This window comes from Thamnophis elegans, chromosome 16 (genome assembly GCF_009769535.1).
Source record: "Thamnophis elegans isolate rThaEle1 chromosome 16, rThaEle1.pri, whole genome shotgun sequence".
NCBI classification, from domain to species: domain Eukaryota; kingdom Metazoa; phylum Chordata; class Lepidosauria; order Squamata; family Colubridae; genus Thamnophis; species Thamnophis elegans.
Genome location: NC_045556.1, coordinates 28014787 through 28037878, shown reverse-complemented (window position 1 = coordinate 28037878; position 23092 = coordinate 28014787). Strand labels below are relative to the sequence as shown.

General features: G+C 44.2%; 2 protein-coding genes and 1 long non-coding RNA gene across 3 annotated transcripts; all 3 read right to left on the bottom strand.

The window, feature by feature from the left end:
* Positions 1-2847: 2847 nt before the first annotated feature.
* On the bottom strand, positions 2848-5754 carry LOC116519091 (zinc finger protein 347-like). Its single transcript, XM_032232771.1, has 2 exons — positions 5606-5754; positions 2848-5463 (listed from the first exon to the last, which is right to left on the bottom strand). The coding sequence occupies exon 2, from the start codon at positions 5345-5347 to the stop codon at positions 3788-3790; it is 1560 nt and encodes a 519-aa protein (XP_032088662.1). The 5' UTR covers positions 5348-5463; positions 5606-5754; the 3' UTR covers positions 2848-3787.
* A 9432-nt stretch (positions 5755-15186) lies between these two features.
* LOC116518945 (zinc finger protein 420-like) lies at positions 15187-17634 on the bottom strand. The gene has a single exon (XM_032232514.1). The coding sequence runs from the start codon at positions 17523-17525 to the stop codon at positions 16290-16292; it is 1236 nt and encodes a 411-aa protein (XP_032088405.1). The 5' UTR covers positions 17526-17634; the 3' UTR covers positions 15187-16289.
* A 41-nt stretch (positions 17635-17675) lies between these two features.
* On the bottom strand, positions 17676-18519 carry LOC116518946. Its single transcript, XR_004256601.1, has 2 exons — positions 18445-18519; positions 17676-18294 (listed from the first exon to the last, which is right to left on the bottom strand). It is a non-coding gene; the product is annotated as an uncharacterized LOC116518946 (long non-coding RNA).
* Positions 18520-23092: the final 4573 nt, after the last annotated feature.

The window sequence follows — 23092 nt, the reverse complement described above, 5'->3', positions numbered from 1 at the left end:
GGCGCCGCTCTCCCTGCAGCCATGCCGGTCTTCCACACCCGCACCATCGAGAGCATCCTGGAGCCGGTGACCCAGCAGATCTCTCACCTGGTCATCATGCACGAGGAGGGCGAGGTAGACGGCAAGGCCATCCCGGACCTCACCGCCCCGGTGGCCGCCGTTCAAGCCGCCGTCAGCAACCTGGTCTGGGTGAGCTGATGGGGATGGCTTTTGAAAGGGTTGGGGGGCGTTGGGGGAAGGCAATCGGGGGGAGGCTGCTTTGCAACTGCCAGCAGTCCCATCTAAACTTCTTGGTTCGCCCTCCTCGGCCCAGAGCAGACTATTCTCGGGAAAGCCGGGTTCTTCCTCCCTCCCTCCCTTCTCTTCCCTTCCTCCCTTTCGCCTCCCTCCCTGGGGGTGTTCTTGATTAAAACTTTTGCCGCCCGGCGCTGCGGCTGAGGTGAAACTGCCAAGCTCCCGCCAGCTCCCCCGCCCGTGGCAGCAACGTCTCCCCCTCCGCTCAGAACACCTCAGCTGGGCACCGCATTATCCCTGCCCCCTCCTCCTCTGCCGTGCTTTTGAGGAGCCATGAGGCCGCGGGAAACAGTAGGAAGGGGGCGGAGGGGGCGGGAGCAGGAAAAAAAAGGCCACATGGCTTCTCAAAAGCACAGCGGAGTAGGAGGCGGCAGGGGTAACGCGGTGCCCAGCTCAGGTGCTCCGAGCAGGGGGGGGACTTTGGCAGTTTCACCTCAGCCGCAGCGCCGGATGGCAAAATTTTTAATCAAGAACACACTGCCACCCCCCTCCCCCACACCCAGTCAATGGTGTCCCGCTTTACCAATTTTAAAATCTGGTCACTTTAGTGTAACCGCAGTTCCAAGAACCATCCAGATGATGCATTGTAATAATCCTGCATGTGGGAATTCTCAAATTCAAAATAAAAGGTCTCATCTCATTGAAAAACTTCCCAGGAATACTCAACAGGTTTTAATCACCTAGAAACGATGCCTGACCAGGTTCTGCAGGATTTTCTGGGAGATGACACATCCTCTCCACAACCGCTGTGTTACCTCCTAGGGAGAGAAGAGACTCTGCGGTATCTGGAGCAGCACATCGGATTCAATCACTTTTCTTCCGTTTGAAGAAGTATCAACCCTTTGAATTCCCCCCACACAGAGAGAGAGAGAGAAAGAGAAAGAAAGAAGAAAGAAAAAAGAAAGAAAAAGTGAGAGATGAAAGAAAAAAAGGAAAAAGGGACAGAGACAAAAGGAAGGAAAGAGAGAGCTGGGGGAGAAAGCACATGGCCGGCAAGCCACTCCCACAAAGGAGGCCACACCCACAGAGTAGGTTCAAAAAAATTTGAAACCCACCACTGACACATACCCATACATATGCTACACACACATAGACACACGGACAGTTTTGAGAGCAGGCATCAGAATTTCATAATGTTCAATGGACATTAAGACCACTTTACAGCCACAATCTCCACATGGCTCCTTAGCCGATTCTCCACAAGATGTGTCCCCCGGGAAGGGAAGCCATCATGGCTGCATTTGCATGGCCTGCTCAGCTTGGCTGGTGTTAGATTAACTTTCCTTGCAGTCAGCCGGTGACTGCATTCTAGACAACGACAAACCTGCATACAGACGGAGGTTGAACAACTAGCCTTGGGGTGCAATCCAAACAATCATGAACTAAATACACTAAAAGCCATAGAAATCTTAGTAGATTTTAGGAGAAACCCTCCCATACTATCACCTCTTACAATACGAAACAACAAAGTTATCAACAGTAGAGACCTTCAAGCTTCTAGGTTCTATCATATCTCAAGACTTAAACTCTCCTGCTTGAGCAGAGGGTTGGACTAGAAGACATCTAAGGCCCCTTCCAGCTCGCTGTTCTTATTGTGTTAACTGAGAAGGGAACTTCCTCCATACATCTAAAAACACCTGGAGAACCTCATTGGGCTCCTGCATCAGATTATATCAGGTCTTTAATGCAAAACGAGAACATTAAAATGATGTCAAATTTGCAGCCCCTGCAGTTCTTACCTCCAAGACCTCCCCGCCTTACCAAGGGAGGAACCCCGGATGGGGGGGAGCTGCAGCCAAAGAAGGGCCCCTCAACCTCCACCTGCCTTCATTTAGTGGGGAGGAGGGGACCCAAAAAATCAAAGGGAGCCCTTTGCCTCACCTCCAAGTGAGACTAGGGACTCTTGTAGGTGGCCTCTAGCTGGCTGAAGGAGGGTGGACGCCGATTTAGCTGATGAACAGAAAGCATAGTGATGGGGGACTTTCACTATCCTGACAACTGGGGAACCCCTAGTGACTACTAGTCTCTGCATCTAGTGGGAGATCAAATAGATCCCTAATGAGACTTATTCATTTAAAACATTGTTATAATGCCCATCTTTCAGTCAATTCTGCAGCTCTCAAAAAACTATTGGTATCAATATTTGGAAAACCCATAGAGATTGTATCAAACAATGCCAGGAAAAAGCACTTTCACATCTGGCTCAATAAGGGCCAAATTATCCCTAGATTCAGCCAGGGAACCCTTGCTCCAATTAGACACCGAATGGGATGTCCATTTAAAGGCAACTTATTAGAATATTAAGGTATTTCCCTTAATGAAGAGGGAATCCAGGACACAGAATCAGGATTCCTTTTATACACCATACAGTAGAAAAAGTACAAAATAAGTGTTGATTGCATGGAAGAAATATGAGTGGATAAAAATAGATTAATTTTTTTTAAAAAAAATATTTTTCAAAATTAAATCTTTTTTTGTTATTTTTTTATCAAATTTATTTTAATAAAATGGTAAAAATCTAAACATAAATATCTATTTAAGATGCATTAATAATTTAGTTATAAATTAAAGCAAAGTGCAGGAATGTTCCTTTATCCCACTGATTTGCAAATCTATGTACACTACAACTATGATTGTTTGGCGATAAATACATTTGTACCACCAGGCTCCAAGTGTGAGAGGAAAAGGCAAGCGGTAAAAATGGAAGTGAAACCTTCTAAGCAGCTTATAAATGAAATATTAAAAAGCACCTGCCCTTTCAGATCCATCATGGCAGCCTCTGTTAGTGGGCATCCACTCATCTGCTACCCACCACGTCCCTCATCTTGTTGTGTCCCTGCCGCATCACCAACCATCCCATTAAAAGGAATGAGACTGTCAATGAGTCAACAGCGGGTCAGAGGAGGAGTCTCTGCGTGACAGACATAAGTCGCTCTTTAAAAATTGTGATTTAAATCGAGTTGATTTAAATCAAGCCTTTTTAATAGTGATTTATATCATGATTTAAATCGACCTGCTTTAAATCAAACCCACCCTGGAAGAAATCATCCTGCTCAGTTACAGTTATCTAAGAGACATGGACAGTAACATCCCATAATATTAAGCATAATTGAAATGAGCATTGCATTAAAAATAGAACGTTAACATGGGAAATGGCATCATGAGTCACGTGAGTTTCTGGTGAAAAGGTACAATTTCAGCCAGTTGAAACATTTAGCATGTACAATTGAAAAAGTGCTTTATTATTCAGCCTGAGATTTGGCAGCTATGATTTACCCTTATTATCTTCTTTACTCAACCCTCATATTGGAATTATTATAGTTATGTCATGAATATTATTATTCTGTTGCTTTGTAGATACACTGAGAGCTTGTGCAGGCAAGACAAATTCCTTGGGTGCCTATTCACACTTGGACAAATTAAATAGGCAATACAATTCAATTCCTGAGATACACTCTGGGATTGAAGGTCTTCTCACACCCAGGCATGTTTATCATTTTTCTCCCATATGAATTATTTGGTGTTGCTGGAGGCCTCTACGCTGAGTATAGCTCTTTCCACATTCAAGACATTTATGCGGCTTTTCTCCTGAATGGATTGTTTGATGCAGTGAAAGTTTTCCTCTCTGACTGAAGCTCTTTCCACACTCCAGACATTTATGTGGTTTCTCCCATGAGTGGATTCTTTGATGTCTGTTAAGGTGTCCTCTCCGACTGAAGCTCTTTCTACAATGCAGACATTTATGTGGTTTTTCTCCTGTGTGAATTCTTTGGTGTTGACGGAGGCTACCACGCTCAGCAAAGCTCTTTCCACACTCAAGACATTTGAAGGGTTTTTCTCCTGTGTGGATTCTTTGATGGGTATCAAGATTTCCCTTTTGACTGAAGCTCTTTCCACACTGCAAACATTTATGTGGTTTTTCTCCTGTGTGAATTCTTTGATGGCCATATAGACTTGCTTTTGTACCAAAACACTTTCTACATTCGAGGCATTTATATGGTTTTTCTCCTGTGTGGATTCTTTGATGTCGACGGAGGTGTGAACCACTAGTGAAGCTCTTTCCACACTTGAGGCATTTGTAAGGTTTTTCTCCCGTGTGGATTCTTTGATGGATATCAAGACTTCCCTTTTGACTGAAGCTCTTTCCACACTCCAGGCATATATTCGGCTTGTGGATTCTCAGATGTTTTTCAAAGTTTTGAATTGTTTTAAAGGATTTTTCACATTCCCCGCATTTGTACTCTTCTTGTAAATGGACTCTTTGATGTATATAAAGGCTGCTTCTCTGACTGAAGCTCCTTCCGCACTCCAGGCATTTATGAGGTTTTTTTCCGGAGTGGATCATTAGATGCCTTTGAAGATGGTCATTTGTTTTGAAAGATTTTTCACATTCTGGGCATTTGTATTTCTTTTCTCCTGAGTGGATCCTTAGATGCCTTAGAACATGCTCAACTGTTTTGAAATATTTTTCACATTTCGGGCATTCGTATTTCTTTTCTTCTGAGTGGATACTTAGATGCTTTTTAAGAACATCCTTTCTTTTGAAACTCTTTCCACACTTCAGGCATTGATATTTCTTTTCTCCCTCCTGGATCTTTTGGGGATTCCCTGGTATTCCGAAGGACACTCTGCCATCCAGGCATATATTCGGTTTCTCCCTCCAGTGGATCCTTTGATGTCTATAAAGATGTCCCCTTTCACGGAATCTCTTTCCACACTCCAGGCATTTATTCAGTTTCTCTCCGCAATGGATCCTTTCATGTCTATAAAGATGTCCTCTTTGACGGAAGCTGTATCCACACTCAAAGCATTTAAATGGTCTCTCTCCTGTGTGGATTCTCAGATGGTCTTTAAGTTCTCTATTTCTTTTGAAGGCTTTTTCACATTCCGGGCACTGATAGTTCTTTCCTTCCTCCTTGATCCTTTGGGGATTCCGGGATCTTCCGAAGGAACCTCCGCCTTCCAAGCCCGTCTCAGGGTCTCCGCCCGTTTCCTTCTCCTCCCCGCATCGCCTTCCAAGCAGCCGACTTTTCCGGGGTCTCCCTGGGCTCATCCCTCCTGCAGCCCCGGAGCCTCCCAGCCTTTCACCGCCGTCTCACGGGGAAACCGCGCCGGGACAGGGCACGGCTGCTCTGCGGGGCCCGCTCTTCTCCTCCGCTTCCTGCCTTCCTGCAGGGGAGAGAAAGAGAGAGTGGCGGGTCAGGGCTGCGTCCCCTTCCCCGCACCGAAGGCCCAGGCCAAAGCCTCCGCTTTGAGCGGACCCGAAAGCTATCCTCCCAGACTGCGACTCCCAGCATCCCCTTCGCCAAACCTGCATCATCCGGACTCCTCTATCGCCGATTAGGCAGCTCCCTCTGTGCCATTCTTTTTCCGGAAGTGGAGGCTTCAGCCCCTTTTTTTTCCAGAAGTTGCGCCTTTTCCTTTATAGGAACCGCCGCAAGGAGTCCTCCTGCCAATCGTGGCCCTCCCCAGAGCGACCAATCGGCGTCCGCGTTCCTTCAACCAGCCAGATGGAGCGTGCGCGCGGTGGATGGTTGCTATGGTTCCCCGCGGAGGTGGGGGCGGAGGGCTCCCTTTGATCTTTCTTTGGGGTCCTTCTCCCTCCCTCTTCCCCACCTATTGAGGCCGGGGAGCTCAGGGGCTCTTCTGGGTTGAAGACCTTATAGCCGCCCATAAAGGGGAGCCAGTGGGGTCCAGTGATGGAGGCACTGGGGGAGAAAGCAAGGGAAGCTCTTTCGGTCCAACCCACCTCACAGGGTGGTTGTTGGGAGAAGAGAGGAGGGAGGGGTCACCGTGGCTGGAAGGGGGTGGGGCTCAGAGAGCTCCAAAGGCCCCTCAGTCCAACCCTGAGCTTCAAATAGTCTCCTTCCTTTTCTTGCATCTCTTCTCAGCCTCATTTGCACAAATAATAAAGTCAGGATCCAAATAAATAAAGAAACTCTCCATATGTGACTCACTCAAGTGTGTTTTTAAAGAGCAACTACATGGATACATTTTCTTCCTGGATATAAGAATTCTGAATTCTTGCACAAAAGGAGACGGTCTCCAGTTAAAGAGGACCTAAGGAGGAGAATCTCCTGCCAATGGTTCCTCATAGTGAATTTCCTCATAGAAATCAATACGTCATTGTTGGAAAAAGGAAACAGGAAATCATACATTGTTGATAGGATCCAAGTTGGTTTATTTCTGGGTCTCTTTAACTGCTGGATCCCTCAACCTTTGGAACGTGGCCAGAAGAGGGTCTTGTGCCTTGGGGGACTCAACATCATGAAGCTATGCAGTATTTTCTTTTGGCAGAAATTGTTCAAGGCAGACAGCATTTTTCTTTGGGATTCACAAAAAGGTTTCTTACCTAAGGAGAAATCATGGAGGGAGCTCACCTGGGATGATGGAACAAAACACAAAAGAGCATGGCAAAAGAAAGGGAATGCGATGGGAAGCTCATCCAGAGCTACCTTAATGAGTGGAGCTTCCCTTGACAGAAGCAGTCTACATACAAAAAATCTGCCTTTTGTGAGAAATGGGAAGCTTTAGTGATTGATTAGGTTGCCTCCTATAGACATTTGCCTGGCATTGGTGTATGTGTAAAAGGGGACCTTTGGTAGGATCAGTGGTGGGTTCCTACTGGTTCGGCCTGGTTCTGTGGTACTGGTAGTAGGTTGGCAGCCTGGGTCGCTGGAACAGGCAGTGACTGAGGCCTGGTACGCTCCCAAAACAGTTCTTCCAAAAGCACCATAGGATCCATCATTTTGTTTTTGGTTTCTGTGCATTGGCAGAGCAATTTTCATTGTACTGCAAATGCGTGCGCAACGGTTCCCTGATCCAACCAGCAGTAGTGGCTGCCAGAACCTACCACTGGGTAGGATGCCAAGGGAGGCCTGTCATCTCCTAGGGAATTCTGGTGGCTTTATGACCTCATTCATGCAGTCTAAGCTGCCAGTTACTGCCATTTATCAGACTGAAGATGCCTTCCAAGAGGTAAGTTGGTTTCAAAAGGGCTCCTGGACTCTGGGAAATCTTCCCTCTATTTGCAACCAATTTATCAGAGATGAATTCCAAGGGCGAAAATGCACATTTGGACTTTCACCTGCTTGAGTGTCCCCCAATTTCCCCCCCCCCCACTTTCCTAGGGAGGGAGCCTGGATGGGGAGGAAAATCACAGTCCCAGAAGGCCCACTCAACCTCCGTCTGCCTCTTTCTGTTACTTTTCATTATTGCTTGATCATTTTAAATCATATCTTAATCTCCAACTCAGGCACCAAGTTTGGTGCGGAGCCGAAAAGGCTCCCTCCCTAGGAAAGTGGGGTGAGTCAACAGCAGGCCAGAGGAGGAGCCTCTGCATGACAGAGGTAACAGTTGCTCTTTAAAAATTATAATTTAAATTGAGTTGATTGAAATCAAGCCTTTTTAATTTGATTTTTTTCATGATTAAAATCAACTTGCTCTAAATCAAACCCACCCTGGAAGAAATCATCCTGCTCAGTTAGTTATCTAAGAGACATGGGCAGTAACATAATAGTAAGCATAACAATTGAAATGAGCATTGCATTAAAAAGAGAATGTTCACATGGGAAATGGCATCATGAGTCACGTGAGTCTTTGGTGAAAAGGAACAATTATAGCCAGTTGAAACATTTAGCATGTACAATTGAAAAAGTGCTTTATTATTCAGCCTGAGATTTCGCACTAAAGGAGCTAAAGGTCTAATCACACTCAGGGATGTTTATCATTTTTCTCCCATGTGAATTATTTGGTGTCGATAGAGGCCTCTACAGTCAGTATAGCGCTTTCCACATTTAAGACATTGATGCAGCTTTTCTCCCATGAGTGGATTCTTTGATGTCTGTTAAGATGTTCTCTCTGACTGAAGCTCTTTCTACAACACAGACATTGATATGTGAGAGAGAGAGAGAGAGAGAGAGAGAGAGAGAGAGAGAGAGAGAGAGAGAGAGAGAGAGAGAGAGAGAGAGAGAGAGAGAGAGAGAGAGAGAGAGAGAAGGAGATAGAGAGAGAGAGAGAAGGAGACAGAGGGAGAGATAGAAAGAGAGAGAGAGAGGGAGAGAGGGAGAGATAGATAGATAGATAGATAGATAGATAGATAGATAGATAGATAGATAGATAGATAGATAGATAGATATGGGTCAGGGCTGCGTCCCCTTTCTCGCACCGAAGGCCCAGGCCAAATCCTCTACTTTGAGCGGACCCGAAAGCTATCCTCCCAGACTGCGACTCCCAGCATCCCCTTCGCCAAACCTGCATCATCCGGTCTCCTCCTATAGGAACCGCCTCAAGGAGTCCTCCTGCCCCAGAGCGACCAATCGGCGTCCGCCTTCCTTCAACCATCCAGATGGCGCGTGCGCGCTGTAGATGGTTGCTATGGTTCCCCGCATAGGTGGGGCGGAGGAATCTCATTGTTTGGGGCCCTTCTCCCCCACCCGCTTTCCCCCCTATTGAGGCCGGGGAAGCTCAGGGGCTCTTCTGGGGCGGAGACCTTATAGCTGCCTATAAAGGGGATCCAGTGGGGAGAAAGCAAGAGAGCCTGAGTTCAAGTGTGGGGCAGCCGCTCTTTAGTCCAGCCCACCTCACAGGGTTGTTGTTGAGAGGAGGGAGGGGTCACCGTGGCTGGAAGAGGGAGGGGCTCAGAGAGCTCCAAAGGCCCCTCAGTCCAACCCTGAGCTCCAAATTGGCTCCTTCCTTTTCTTGTAATTGTTCTTATTTGCAAAAATAATAAAGCCAGGATCCAAATGAATAAATAAACTGTCCATATGTGACTCACTCAAGTGTGTTTTTAAATAGCAAGTAAATGGCCTCTATTTGATGCAGGACAATTATTCTTCCTGGATATAAGAATTCTGAATTCTTGCACAACAGGAGACAGTCTCCAGTTAAAGAGGACCTAAAGAGGAGAATCTCCTGCCAATGGTTCCTGCTAATGAGTTTCCTCATAGAAATCAATAACTCATTGTTGGAAAAAGGAAATCATGTCATTGATATGATCCACGTTGGATTCTTTCTGGGTCTCTTTAACTGCTGGATTGCCCAACATGTGGAACTTGGGTAAAAGAGGGTCATTAAGCCATGTAGTATTTTATTTGGCAGAAGTTCAAGGGGACAGGATTTTTTTCCTATCTTCTCAATTGTTTTATTATTTTGGGAGTCACAAAAAGCTTTCTCACTTAAGCAGAAATCACAGAGGGAGATAACCTGGGATGAGGGAACAAAACACAAGAGTGTCAGATGCTGCTTCATTTAATAATCAGAAAAGAAACCACTCAATTCCATTTGTTTGAAATTAAGTGCACTTTTACTAATTACAAACGAATAGTAGCAAAGCAAAGCTGAGTCTGGTTAATTGGGTGTGAAAGCAATTAATATCATGTATACCTCAATCCCCTCACCTTGGCACCCCAGTCCATAGTCCAATAATAATTCACCCAACTGTCAGGTGGGAGATATCTTCAAAAAACCTCATCAGGGTGGAATGCTGGACAGTTAACCTTGGCTGGAAACTCCCTTTCTCCACATGCGCAATGAGATGGTCAGGACAGCTTCTAGAATATTCCTCCAGCACATATGATTCCCCTCCCAAATACCATGCCTCCCCTCCCGTTTCAATGGCAGCCGAAGCAGCAGCAAGGCAGAGGCTGACATCCGGCCCTCCTCCAGAAAAGGGCGGTCAAACCTGCAGAAATGAAAGAACACAGACAAAACAGACAGACAACAGGACACAGAAAAGAGAGATGGGAAGGGGAGGGAAAACAGGAAAATTAGCAGTCCATCCAAGAATCAGGGCTTGTCAGGGTAGGTAGAGTAGAACTTGCGGAGTAGACGGGGAGCTCGAACATGGGACTTGTCAACCCATTCAGTGTGAGATGGGGGAAAATGCTTCCAAGCAACAAGGTACTGAACACGGTTCCTCCGTTTACGAGAGTCCAAAATCTCACGGACCTCAAAATGCTGCTCTCCCTCTATCAAGAGGGGGGCGGGTGGAGGCGGAAGAGGAGCTCTCAACGAAGAAGTAAGTTCAGGCATTAGGAGATTAACATGAAAAACAGGATAAACCTGGCTGAGGTGCTTAGGTAACTGGAGGCGGATGGAGACAGGGTTGATGATCTTGATAATTGGGAACGGGCCAACATATTTGGGGCCCAACTTCTTCAACTTATGAGTCATTTGAAGGAACTTAGTGGATAAATAAACCCGATCACCAACTTTATATTCATGGGGCTTAGTCCGTTTCCTATCAGCATGCTTCTTATGAGTGCAGTGTGCAGCATCTGGAGCCCAGAGTGTCAAAGGCCATACTTCCCGAAGGCGGTCACTCCATTCGGATAGTGAAGACACTTGCGGGTTCTCTCGAGGAATCTCTGGAATGGGCACAAAATCCTGTCCGTATACCACACAAAAAGGGGTAAAGCTAGTGCTACTGTGCACGGAATTGTTGTAAGCCACTTCAGCATGAGGCAATAATTCCACCCAATCATCTTGCTGGTAGTTGATGAAACAACATAAATATTGTTCTAGCACAGAATTAGTCCTCTCGCAGGCGCCATTAGTCTGAGGATGGTGAGAGGAGCTTAATACCTGGGCGGAGCCAATCCGTTTTAGGAATTCTTTCCAGAATAGGGAGGTGAATTGAACACCCCTATCAGAAATGATGCCGTTGGGTATCCCATGCAAGCGATATATATGTGAGATGAACATCTTAGCGAGAGATTTAGCGGAAGGGATCTTGGAGCAAGGAATGAAATGAACTTGCTTGGAGAACAAGTCAGTAACAACCCAGATTACTGTGTTCCCTTGACTCTCTGGAAGTTCAACAATGAAATCCATAGAGATCTTCCATGGGGCTTCTGGGTGAGCTACCGCCTGGAGCAATCCTTGGGGCTTTCCCGGAGGCCGTTTCGCCGCAGCACAAACGGGACAACTAGCTACATAAGCCTCAATGTCCTTTTTCAAAGGCGGCCACCAAAATTGTCTCTTAACGAGATGCAGGGTCTTGATGAACCCAAAGTGTCCAGCCATGCGAGAGTCATGTGCCCGTTGGAGTACGATGGTCCTAATGGACACAGGGATGTATAATTTAGCACCAATCCAAGCCAATCCATCTTTTATATGCATTCATCCATGTGTTGCTGGAACCAGTCATCCTTTGCAAGGGCCTTCTTTAGGTCAGAGATAAAGTCCTTTGTGACCTCTAATTTAGAAGTTGTTTGACTTCTAGTGACAACAGGAGCAGCCAGGCTTTTTGTGGGAATAACAGGTTGGACAACACTGAGCTTTGAACAGTTGTCCTGTGGAAGTCTGGACAAAGCATCAGCCATAAAAAATTTCCCTCCCGGTATGTATTTCAAAGTAAAATTGAATCTATTGAAATGCTGAGCCCAGCGCATGTATTTGGGAGAAAGTTTTCTGGAGGTTCTCAACGCCTCCAAATTTTTATGGTCAGTGCACACCTCAAAAGGGTGTTTGGCGCCCTCTAGAAAATGGTGCCAGGTTGTTAAAGCCCAACAAACAGCAAAAGCCTCCTTCTCCCAAATATCCCAATGTCTTTCTGTGTCGGTCAGTTTGCGAGAGGTGTAAGCGCAGGGTTGTAATTTACCTTGGCTATTTGCTTGAAGCAGTATCGCCCCCACTGCCACATCACTGGCGTCAGCCTGGACCACAAAAAGTGCGTCCATGTCTGGGTGCTTCAGGACCGGTTCCTCCGCAAAGAGGCGTGTCAGCTTTTCGAAAGCAGCTTGACACTCCATAGTCCAGACAATGGTTTGCTAGGTTTGGGCTTAGCTCCTCCTTTTGATTTAAGGAGGTTAGTTATAGGGAGAGCTATCTTAGCGAACGAGAGAATAAACTGACGATAGAAGTTAGCAAACCTCTGTAATTACTTATGTGTACGTGGGGCCTCCAATTTGGTGACAGCCTTGACCTTAGCGGGGTCCATTTCTATCCCCTTGTGGGAGATTCGATAACCCAGGTAATCAACCCATTCCTGATGAAATTCGCACTTGAACAATTTGGCATAAAGTTCTGCAGCTCAGAGTTTCTTCAGAACCGTGCGAACAAGCTTCACGTGTTCTTCACATGTTTCCGTGTAAATAAGGATATTATCTAAATAGACCATTACGCCTTTGTAAAGATGGTCATGCAAAACCTGATTAATCAGTTGCATGAAGACTGCTGGCGCCCCCTGGAGGCCAAATGGCATTACTCGAAATTGGAAGCAACCAAACTGCAGTTGAAAGCAGTTTTCCATTCGTCTCCCTAATTCTGACCCAATAGTATGGTCCCGTAGGTCCAATTTAGTGAAAATCCTCCCCTTCCCTAGTTGGGCCAGCATATCTTTCATTAGTGGTAAAGGGTAGAGGTTCTGGGCAAATATGCAGTTTAAATTTTTGAAATTAACACATAACCTGAAGGAGCCATCTTTCTTTTCTCTGAACAATACTGCTGCAGCTACCTTGGGCCTTGCTGGTTTAATGAAGCCCCTTTCCAAGTTTTTATCAATGAATTTCCTCATTTCCTCTTTCTGTCCCACTCCCCAAGTCCACCTGGGTGGAACAGCAGTTTCCTCCACTCTCAGGTCGGCCAGCATTTCTGTTAAAGATGGTGCTGCCATTGCACCCATTTCTTCTTCCTGGTTGCTTTCATGTAAAGACATTTTTCTTTTCCTTCTGTGAGGACACCCCCCTTGGAAGGTGTTCGCTCTGGGTTGGGTGCGAGGTGAGACTCATCTTAATGTCAGATGCTGCTTCATTTAATAATCAGGAAAGAAACCACTCAACTCCATTTGTTTGAAATTAAGTGTACTTTTACTAATTACAAACGAATAGTAGCAAAGCAAAGCTGAGTCTGGTTAATTGGGTGCGAAAGCAATTAATATCATGTATACCTCAATCCCCTCACCTTGGCACCCCAGTCCATAGTCCAATAATAATTCACCCAACTGTCAGGTGGGAGATATCTTCAAAAAACCTCATCAGGGTAGAATGCTGGACAGTTAACCTTGGCTGGAAACTCCCTTTCTCCACATGTGCAATGAGATGCTCAGGACAGCTTCTAGAATATTCCTCCAGCACATATGATTCCCCTCCCAAATACCATGCCCCCCCCTCCCCGTTTCAATGGCAGCCGAAGCAGCAGCATGGCAAAAGAAAGGGAATGCGATGGGAAGTTCATCCAGAGCTACATTAATGAGTGGAGCTTCCATTGACAGAGGCAGTCTACATACAAAAATCTGCCTTTTGTGCGAAATGGGCAAATTCAGTGATTGATTTGGTCACCTCCTGCAGACATTTTCTTGACATTGGTGTACGTGTAAAAGGTGGAGCGGGTGACATTTGGTAGGATGCCAAGGGAGGCCTGTCATCTCTTAGGGAATTCTGATGGCTTCCTGACTTCATCCATGCAGGCTAAACTGCCAATTGTCAGAGTGAAGATGCCTTCCAAGAGGTAGGTTGGTGTCCGAAGGGCTCCTGGACTCCGGGGAAGCTTCCCCCTATTGGCAGCCAATCCATCAAAGTTGTATTCCAAGGGCAAATATGCCCATTTGGCCCCTTCTTAGGAAAGGGAAGCAGGGAGAAAATGAGAACACCCAGCCCTTTTTCCTGTTATTTTTAATTATTGGTTGATGATTTTAAATCACATCTTAATCTCCAAACTCAGGAACCAATTTTGGTCAGGAGATGAAAAGAACTTTTCTGAATTTGAGAGACCTTGAGAGAAGCAAAGGAGCTTCTTTGTCCACCTGAAAACACAGATAATCAAGTAATAATTTGAACTTATGCTTATTTTTGTTTCAGGTCCACCTTTCTTTGGGGGGGGGGCGTCAGCATGTCAAGACTGAATAGCACTGTCACTTATATTCTGCTTCACTCCCACCTGGATAAAGAAGGGGTAGGAGTGGGATGGAATGCAACAATTGGGGGGAATGGCATCCAAGCATTGTCGCTTCCCGTGAGAAATTACTCCCACCACAAGGACATCCCAACCAGATTTCCCAGCATGGCTAGTTTCTTCCCATAACAAAAGGAACAGAAATTGTTGATGGACATTATGGACTGTGGGTGGCTCATGGGGAAAGGCGGAAATAACTATGCCAAATGGTACCCTTTTGCCAAATAATCTAAATTTAATGTGAAATCGGTTGAAACTGATCCAGGGCGTAAATTTTGATTTCCGAGTAAACTTTATCCTAACTGAAAGAAATTAAAGTGGCAGGGAGAGAATGACTACATGCAGCCTGTGTTGATTTTAAATCGACATTTGATTCTGTTTTGAGAAATCATTATGAGGAACTTGGAAAATACAGTAGAAATAGTGTTTCTCATACAGCAATTGGATGAAATGTGCTAACCACCCTTTTCAGAAAAGTCTCCCAGGGCTGTATTTTGACCGCCACCTTCTTTAAGTATCCACCTGCACAGGACCATCTCCTACATACACCTGCCTCAATCCGTACAATCCCCAATGTACTTCTCCTCCTATATGCTGAGAATACGGCTAGTATCTCACAAAGCTTTGTTGGCCTTAGAAGTGCCGACTGAGAAAGCAATAAGTTGTTTGCAGGCGCCACTTGCTTATGTCTTTATGCTGAGACATAACAGATGGCCCTCAATTCATTCCCTCCCCTCTTTCTTTCCCAAGAAGGAAAGTCAGAGTACAAGATAGGCAGGAAAAGGGTTATAAAGTGAGGAACCTACCCATGGCCTCCCCCTAAACCAGAACGGCAGTGTCCGAGCTTAGTTATGTAACATGAAGCTGTATTTTATGCAATATTTATATTTTTGGTAAAAAATTCATTCAATGAATCCAAGCTCTTCAAGCTGAGACAACATGCACTGCACTGATACATTCACACAGTTTCACAGTAACCATGAGATAAATCATAAAGCAAAGTGCAGGAATATTCCTTGTTTTGCAAATCTATCTAGACCACAAACTGTGTAATTGTTTGGAGATAAATACATTTGTACCACCAGGCTCCAAGTGTGAGGGGGAATGGCAAGCAGTAAAAATGGAAGTGAAACCTTCTAAGCAGCTTATAAATAAAATATTAAAAAGCACCTGCCATTTCAGATCCATCATGGCAGCCCCTGTTAGTGGTACCCACCATGTCCCTCACCTTGTTGTGTCCCTGCCTCATCACCAGCCATCCCATTAAAAGGAATGAGACTGTCAATGAGTCAACAGCGGATCAGAGGAGGAGCCTCTGCACGACAGACATAACAGTTGCTCTTTAAAAATTATGATTTAAATCGAGTTGATTTAAATCAAGCCTTTTTAATAGTGATTTTTTTCATGATTAAAATCAACCATCCTGGAAGAAATCATCCTGCTCAGTTATATCAGAGACATGGACAGAAACATAATATTAATATGTTAATAATATATTAACATTAAGCATAAAAATTGAAAGCAGCATTGGATTAAAGAGAGAACATTCACATGGGATCATGAGTCACGTGACTCTCTTGGAAAAGGTACAATTTCAGCTAGTTGAAACATTTAGCATGTACAATTGAAAAAGTCCTTTATTATTCAGCCTGAGATTTGGCACCTATTATTTACCCTTATCTTCTTTACTCAACCCTCATATTGGAATTATTATAATTATGTCATGAATATCATTCTGTTGCTTTGTAGGTACAGAGAGGTTGTACATTCGAGATAAATTCCTAGCATGTCTATTCACACTATTAAATACGCAATTCAATTCTATTTCTGAGAAACACACTGTGACTTCTCACACTTAGGCATGTTTATCATTTTTCTCCCACTTGATTTCTTTGGTGTCAATGAAGGCCTCTATTCTCAATATAGCTTTTTGTACACTCAAGACATTTATATAGTTTTTCTCTGAATGGATTGTTTGATGTGAACGAAGTGAAACACTTGCCACAGTCCAGGAATTTATGTGGTTTTTCTCATTAATGGATTATTTGATGCTGGGAAAGTTTTCATCTCTGACTGAAGTTCTTTCCACAGTCCAAACATTGTTATGGTTTTTGTAAGTGGATTCTTTGATGTCTATCAAGGTTTACTCTCCAACGGTAGCTTTTTCCACACTCTTTACATTGATATCTTTTTTCTTCTGTGTGGATTCTTTGATGCAGGTAAAGTTGTCCTCTCCGACTGAAGCTCTTTCCACACTCCAGACATTTATGAGGTTTTTCTCCTGTGTGGATCCTTTGATGTGTATAAAGGTTGCTCCTCTGACTGAAGCTCTTTCCACACTCCAGGCATTTATGAGGTTTTTCTCCTGTGTGGATCTTTTGATGGTTATAAAGGCTGCTCCTCTTACTGAAGTTCATTCCACACTCCACACATTTGTAGGGTTTTTCACCTGTGTGGATTCTTTGATGGTCCTCAAGGCTTACCCTTTGACTGAAGCTCTTTCCACATTCCAGGCATTTATGAGGTTTTTCTCCTGTGTGGATTCTTTGATGTTTTTCAAAGAATTGAATTGTTTTGAAGTATTTTTTGCATTCCACACATTGGTATGGGTTTTGTAAATGGAGTTTTTCATGTTTATAAAGGTTGCTGCTACAACGGAAGCTCTTTCCACACTCCAGGCACTTATAAGGTTTTTCTCCTGTGTGGATTCTTTGATGGGTATCAAGATTTCCCTTGTGACTGAAGCTCTTTCCACACTGTAGACATTTATGTGGTTTTTCTCCTGTGTGAATCCTTTGATGTCTATACAGACTTCCTCTCATACTGAAACACTTTCCACATTCAAGGCATTTATGTGGTTTTTCTCCTGTGTGGATTTTTTGATGTCGAACGAGGTTTGAAGCACTAGGGAAGCTCTTTCCACACTCTAAGCATTTGTAGGGTTTTTCTCCTGTGTGGATTCTTTGATGGCTATCTAGACTTCCCCTTGTAGTGAAGCTCTTTCCACACTCCAGGCATATATTTGGCTTGTGGATTCTTTGATGTTTTTCAAGGATATTAACTGTTTTAAAGGATTTTTCACATTCCCCGCATTTGTATTCTTCTTGTAAATGGACTCTTTGATGTATATAAAGGCTGCTTCTCTCACTGAAGCTCTTTCCACACTCCAGGCATTTGTGAGGTTTTTCTCCTGAGTGGACCATTAGATGCCTTTTAAGATAGTCATTTGTTTTGAAACATTTTTCACATTCTGGGCATTCATATTTTCTTTCTCCTGAATGAATCCTTACATGCCTTTGGAGATTGCCATTTGTTTTGAAAGATTTTTCACAAACCATGCATTCATATTTCTTTTCTCCTGAGTGGATATTTAGATGCCTTTTAAAAACCTCTTTTTTTTTGAAGCTCTTTCCACATTCCAGACATTTATGAGGTTTTTTTCCTGTGTGGATCCTTTGATGTTTATAAAGGTTGCTCCTTTGACTGAAGCTCTTTTCACAATCCAGGCATTTATGAGGTTTCTCTCCTGAATGAACCCTTAGATGGCCTTGAAGATGGTCATTTCTCCCGAATAAGTTTTTACATTCTGGACATTTGTATTTCATACCTCCCTCCTGGATCCTTCGGGGCCTTCCTGGTCTCCCAAAGGACCCTCCGCCCTCCAGGCATTTCTTCAATCTCTCTCTCAAATGGATGCTTTGATGTCTATAAAGGTTGCCCCTCCGACTGAAGTTCTTTCCACACTCCTGGCACTTAAATGGTTCCTCTCGTGAATGGACCCTTAAATGGCTCTGAAAAGGGTCCTTTTTCTTGAAGGATTTTTCACATTCCGAGCACTGATATTCTTTTCCTCCCTTCTGGATCCTTTGGGGATTCCCGGGTCTTCGGAAGGACCTTCCGCCCTCCTGGCCTGTCTCGTGGACTCCTCCCGTTTCCTCCTCCCCGCATTGCCCTCCAGGCAGCCGCCTTTCCCGCGGTCCCCATGGGCTCATCCCTCCTGCAGCTCCGGAGCCTCCCGACCTTTCCCCACCGTCTCCAGGGGAAGCCGCGTCAGGACCTCCTCCTCTCAGGCAGCGCTTCCTTCCCCCGCTGGGCTCCTCCGTCCTCCTGCAAGGGGGGGGGGGGGAGAGAGAGAGAGAGAGAGGCGGGTCACGACTTCGTCCCCTTGCCGGCAGGAAAGGCCCAGGCCGAAGCCTCCAGAACAAGCGGATCCAAAAGAGACACTCCCACTCTGAGCCAGCATCCCCTTCGCCAAACCTGCATCATACGGTCTACTCTGTCGCCGATTCAGGCAGCTCCCTCGTTGCCCGTTTTGTTTCCGGAAGTGGAGGCTTCACACGCTTTTTTCCAAAAGTTCCGCCTTTTCCTTTCGAAGGAGCGCCCCAAGGAGTCCTCCTGCCAATCGCCGTCCTCCCTAGAGCGACCAATCGACGTCTCACTTCCTACATCCAGCAAGATGACGCCTGCGCGCTGTGGATGGTTGCTATGGTTCCCCGCGGAGATGCGAGTGGAGGGCTCCCTTTGATTTTTGGGGTCCTTCTCTCCCCTCAATTGAGGCCGGGGGAGCTCAGGGTCTCTTCTGGGGCGGAGACTTTATAGCCTCCTATAAAGGGGAGCAAGAGGTGTCCAGTGATGGAGACACCAAGGGAGAAAGCAAGAGAAGCTCTTTCACTCCAGTCCACCTCACAGGGTCGTTGTTGGGGGAAGAGAGGAGGGAGGGGTCACCGTGGCTGGAAGGGGGAGGGGCTCAGAGAACTCCAAAGGCCCCTCAGTCCAACCCTGAGCTCCAAATTGTCTCCTTTCTTTTCTTCCATATCTTCTCCTTTTTTGTAGAAATAATAAAGTCAGGATCCAAATAAATAAAGAAACTCTATATGTGACTCACTCAAGTGTGCTGTTAAATGGCCACTACACAGCCTCTATTTGATGCAGGAAAATTATTCTTCCTGAATATCAGAATCGGAGGAGAATCTCCTGCCAATGGTTCCTCATAGTGAATTTTCCCATAGAAATCATTACCTTATTGTTGGAAAAAGGAAATCATTTAATTTGATATGATCCACGTTGGATTCTTTCTGGGTCTCTTTAACTGTTGGATCCCTCAACATTTGGAACTTGGCTAAAAGAGGGTCCATTTTCACTTGCAGTGTGTTAGGAAAACAAACTAAAAGAAAAATAAACTTTTGCCCTTGAGTATGCAAGAAGGGACAGGAAAGAGAAAGAAGGAAAGGTGAGAAGAAGGGAGGAAAAATAAGGAAAATGGAGGGAGGAAGATTATAATGAGGGAGGGTCTGAGGGAAGTCCTTCCTTGGTCACTTAGCCACTAGGTGCCCCCAACAGAAGTAACCATGAGATGGCCACGATTACACTGAAAACACCCATCTGTTCCCGCCTCGCATGTCAAACACAATCCTGATGCAGCCCTTTTGACATCGGAACAAGATGAATATTTTGCTGATCATTTAGCTGATGAACAGGAAGCACAGAAATGCTTTCACGATTCTGACAACTGGGAAACTTCTAGTCTCTGCACCTAGTGGGAGATCCAACAGGTCCCTCATGAGTCGTATTCATTTAAAACATAACTGCCCATCTTTCAGTCAGCTCTGAGCAGCTCACAAAAAGCAGTTTTAAAAACTGTACAACTTGTAAAACATAAAATATCGAAAATAAAAACCAGCAAAGGACTGGCATGAATCCATGCCAACTTCTCATTGTCTCATCTCCCAGCGCTTGGAGAAAAGCCAGGTGTTTAAGGCTAAAAGAGTGCAGGCCCTTTGAGAATATCACTTGTATCTTGCAAAGCGATATTTTTGTTGGCCTTAGAGAGTTCTGCTGGAAGACAAGGGGACCATTCAAGGAATCCAATTGACAAGAGTTTCAGATATCTGGGGATTGTCTCTTTGCAAAACCCACATAGATTGTATCAACCAATGAAAGGGAGAAGCTCTTTCACACCCACAAAAATGAAGGCCAAATTAGCCCCAGATTCAACCAGGGAACACTTGCTTCAATTGGGATCCGAGTGGGATGACAGTTAAAAGCAATTCGTTAGACTATTGTAGCAAAAAGATTTACATCAAAGAAAAGAGGGAACACGGGACAAAGAATTGGGTTTCATTTTATACTCAATACAGTAGAAAAAGTAGAAAAGGAGAGTTGATTGCATGGAAGAAATGATCCTGCTCAGTTACAGTTACATCAGAGACTTTGGCAGTAACATCCTATATTAAGCATAACAACTGAAATGAGCATTGCATTAAAAGAATATTCACATGAGAAATGGCATCATGAGTCAACCTAAGTCTCTTCTAAAAAGGTACAATTTCAGGAGGTTGAAACAGCATATACAATTGAAAAAGTCCTTTGTTATTCAGCCTGGGAAAGTCCTTTATTTGGCAGTTATTAGTTACCCTTATCTTCTTTACTCAACCCTCATAGTAGAATCATTACAATTATTATCATGAATATCCTTAATCTGTTGCTTTGTAGGTACACTGAAAGGTTGTGCATTCGAGACAAATTCTTAGCGTGTCTATTCACACTATTAAATATGCAATTCAATTCTATTTCTGAGATACACTCTGTGACTTCTCACATGGTTATCATTTTTCTCCCACATGAATTCTTTGGTGTCGATGGAGGCCTCTACTCTCAATACAGCTCTTTCCACACTCAAAACATTTATATGGTTTTTCTCTGAATGGATTGTTTGATGTGAACGAAGTCTTTCTTTTGAATGGAAACACTTGCAACAGTCCAGGCATTTATGTGATTTTTCTCACGAATCGATTATTTGATGCTTGGAAAGTTTTCCTCGCTGAATAGCAGTTCCTGTTATTTTTCATTATTGGTTGATGGTTTTAAATCAAGTCTTAATCTCCAAACTCAGGAACCAGTTTTGGTCAGGAGATGAAAAGAACTTGATTACCAGAATTTGAGAGACTTTGAAGGAAGCCAAGGAGCTTGTCAACCTGAAAACACAGAAAATCAAGTAATAATTTGAACATGTTTATTTTTGTTTCAGGTCCACCTTTCTTCTGGGGGGGAGGGGTTTCAGCATGTCAAGACTGACTAGCACTGTCACCTATATTCTGCTTCACTCTCACCTGGGTAAAGAAGGGGGAGAGGTGGGATGGAATGCAATGGTTGGAAGGAATGGCATCCAAGCATTGTCGCTTCCCGTGAGAAATTACTCCCACCACAAGGACATCCCAACCAGATTTCCCAGCATGGCTGGTTTCTTCCCATAACAAAATGAACAGAAGTGATTGAGGGACATAATGGAGCGTGGGCGGCTCATGGGGAAATGAACTATGGAAAAAGTAGGGGTACCCTTTTACCAAATAATCTCAATTTACTGTGAAATCAGTTGAAACTGATCCAAGGAGCAATTTTTGATTTACGAGTAAACTTTTTTCTAAACGAAACAAATTAAAATGGCAGGGAAAGAATTACTGCATGCAGCATGTGTTGATTTTAAATTGACATTTGATTCCATTTTGAGAGAAATCATTATGGAAAATACAGTAGCAATATTTTTTCTCATTCAGCAATTGGACGAAATGTGCTAACCATCCTTTTCAGAAAAGATTCCCAGGGTTGTATTTGACCTCCATCTTCTTTAAGGAGCAGTTCCACTCCTCAACAGGTCAACTGACCACCTCCTAATTAAACCTACCTCAATCCATGGGTCCCAAAGTACTTCTCCTAAAGGCTAGTATCTCACAAAGCTTTATCAGCCTTAAAGTGTGTAAGGATGTGTCTTGTCTCGCCACTCAAGAAACCAGAACTCTTGAAACGCTTGGCATTTCAAAAGGAGCCTATTGAGAAAGGGATAGCAAGACAAAGAAAGCAGGATTTGAGGATTCCCATGCAATTCATTCAGGGTAAAACAATGAGAGACTCCTCCCCTCAATCCGGTGTGGGAGAAACCTATGTGTGGGTGTGGTTTTAAGAACTGCAGGATGAGAAAGTGATAAGAAGTTGTCCTCCAGCATCACTTGCTGGAGGCTCCAGTGCTGAGACATAACAGATTGCATCCCTCCCCACTTTCATTCCCAAGAAGGAACATCTCAGTGCAGGATAAGCAGGAAAAGGGGTATAAAGTGAGCAATGCACCCAGTCTTCCCCCTCCCCCAAACAGAATATTATCTATGGGACCTAAGAGTCCCTTGTAGCAATTTCTGCTGGAAGACAACAGGACCATTGAGAAAATCCAATTGTCTGGGGATGGCCTTACATGACACTGATATTTGGAAAACCCATATAGATTATATCAAACAATGACAGGGAGAAACTTTTAAAGGCCAATTAGCCATAGATTCAGCCATGCCACACTTGCACCAATTAGGCATCAAGTGGGATGTCCTTTTAAAGGCAACTTATTATTGTAGCAAAGAGATTTCCCTCAATGAAAAGAAGGAATTCAGGACACAGAATTGGGCTTCATTTTATATTCCATACAGTAGAAAAAGTAGAAAATAGAAGAAATCATCCTGGGCAGTTACAGTAACATAAGAGATATTGACAGTAACACCCCATAATATTAAGTATAACCACTGAAATGAGCATTGCATTAAAAGAACGTTCACATGGGAAATGTCATCATGAGTCACTTACATCTGTTCTGAAAAAGTACAATTTCAGTCGGTTGAATCATGTACCAGGCACAATTGAAAAAAATCCTTTATTATTCAGCCTGAGAAAGTCCCTTAATTGGTAATTATTATTTACCATTCTTAATATCTTCTTTACCCATTTGGAGTAAAGATAAATAATTCCTCCTATTGGAATTATTATAAATGTTATGAATATTATTTGTTGCTTTTTTGTACATTGAGAGCTTGTGCACTGGAGGCAAATTCCTAGTATGTCTATTCACATTTGGCCAAATTAAATATAC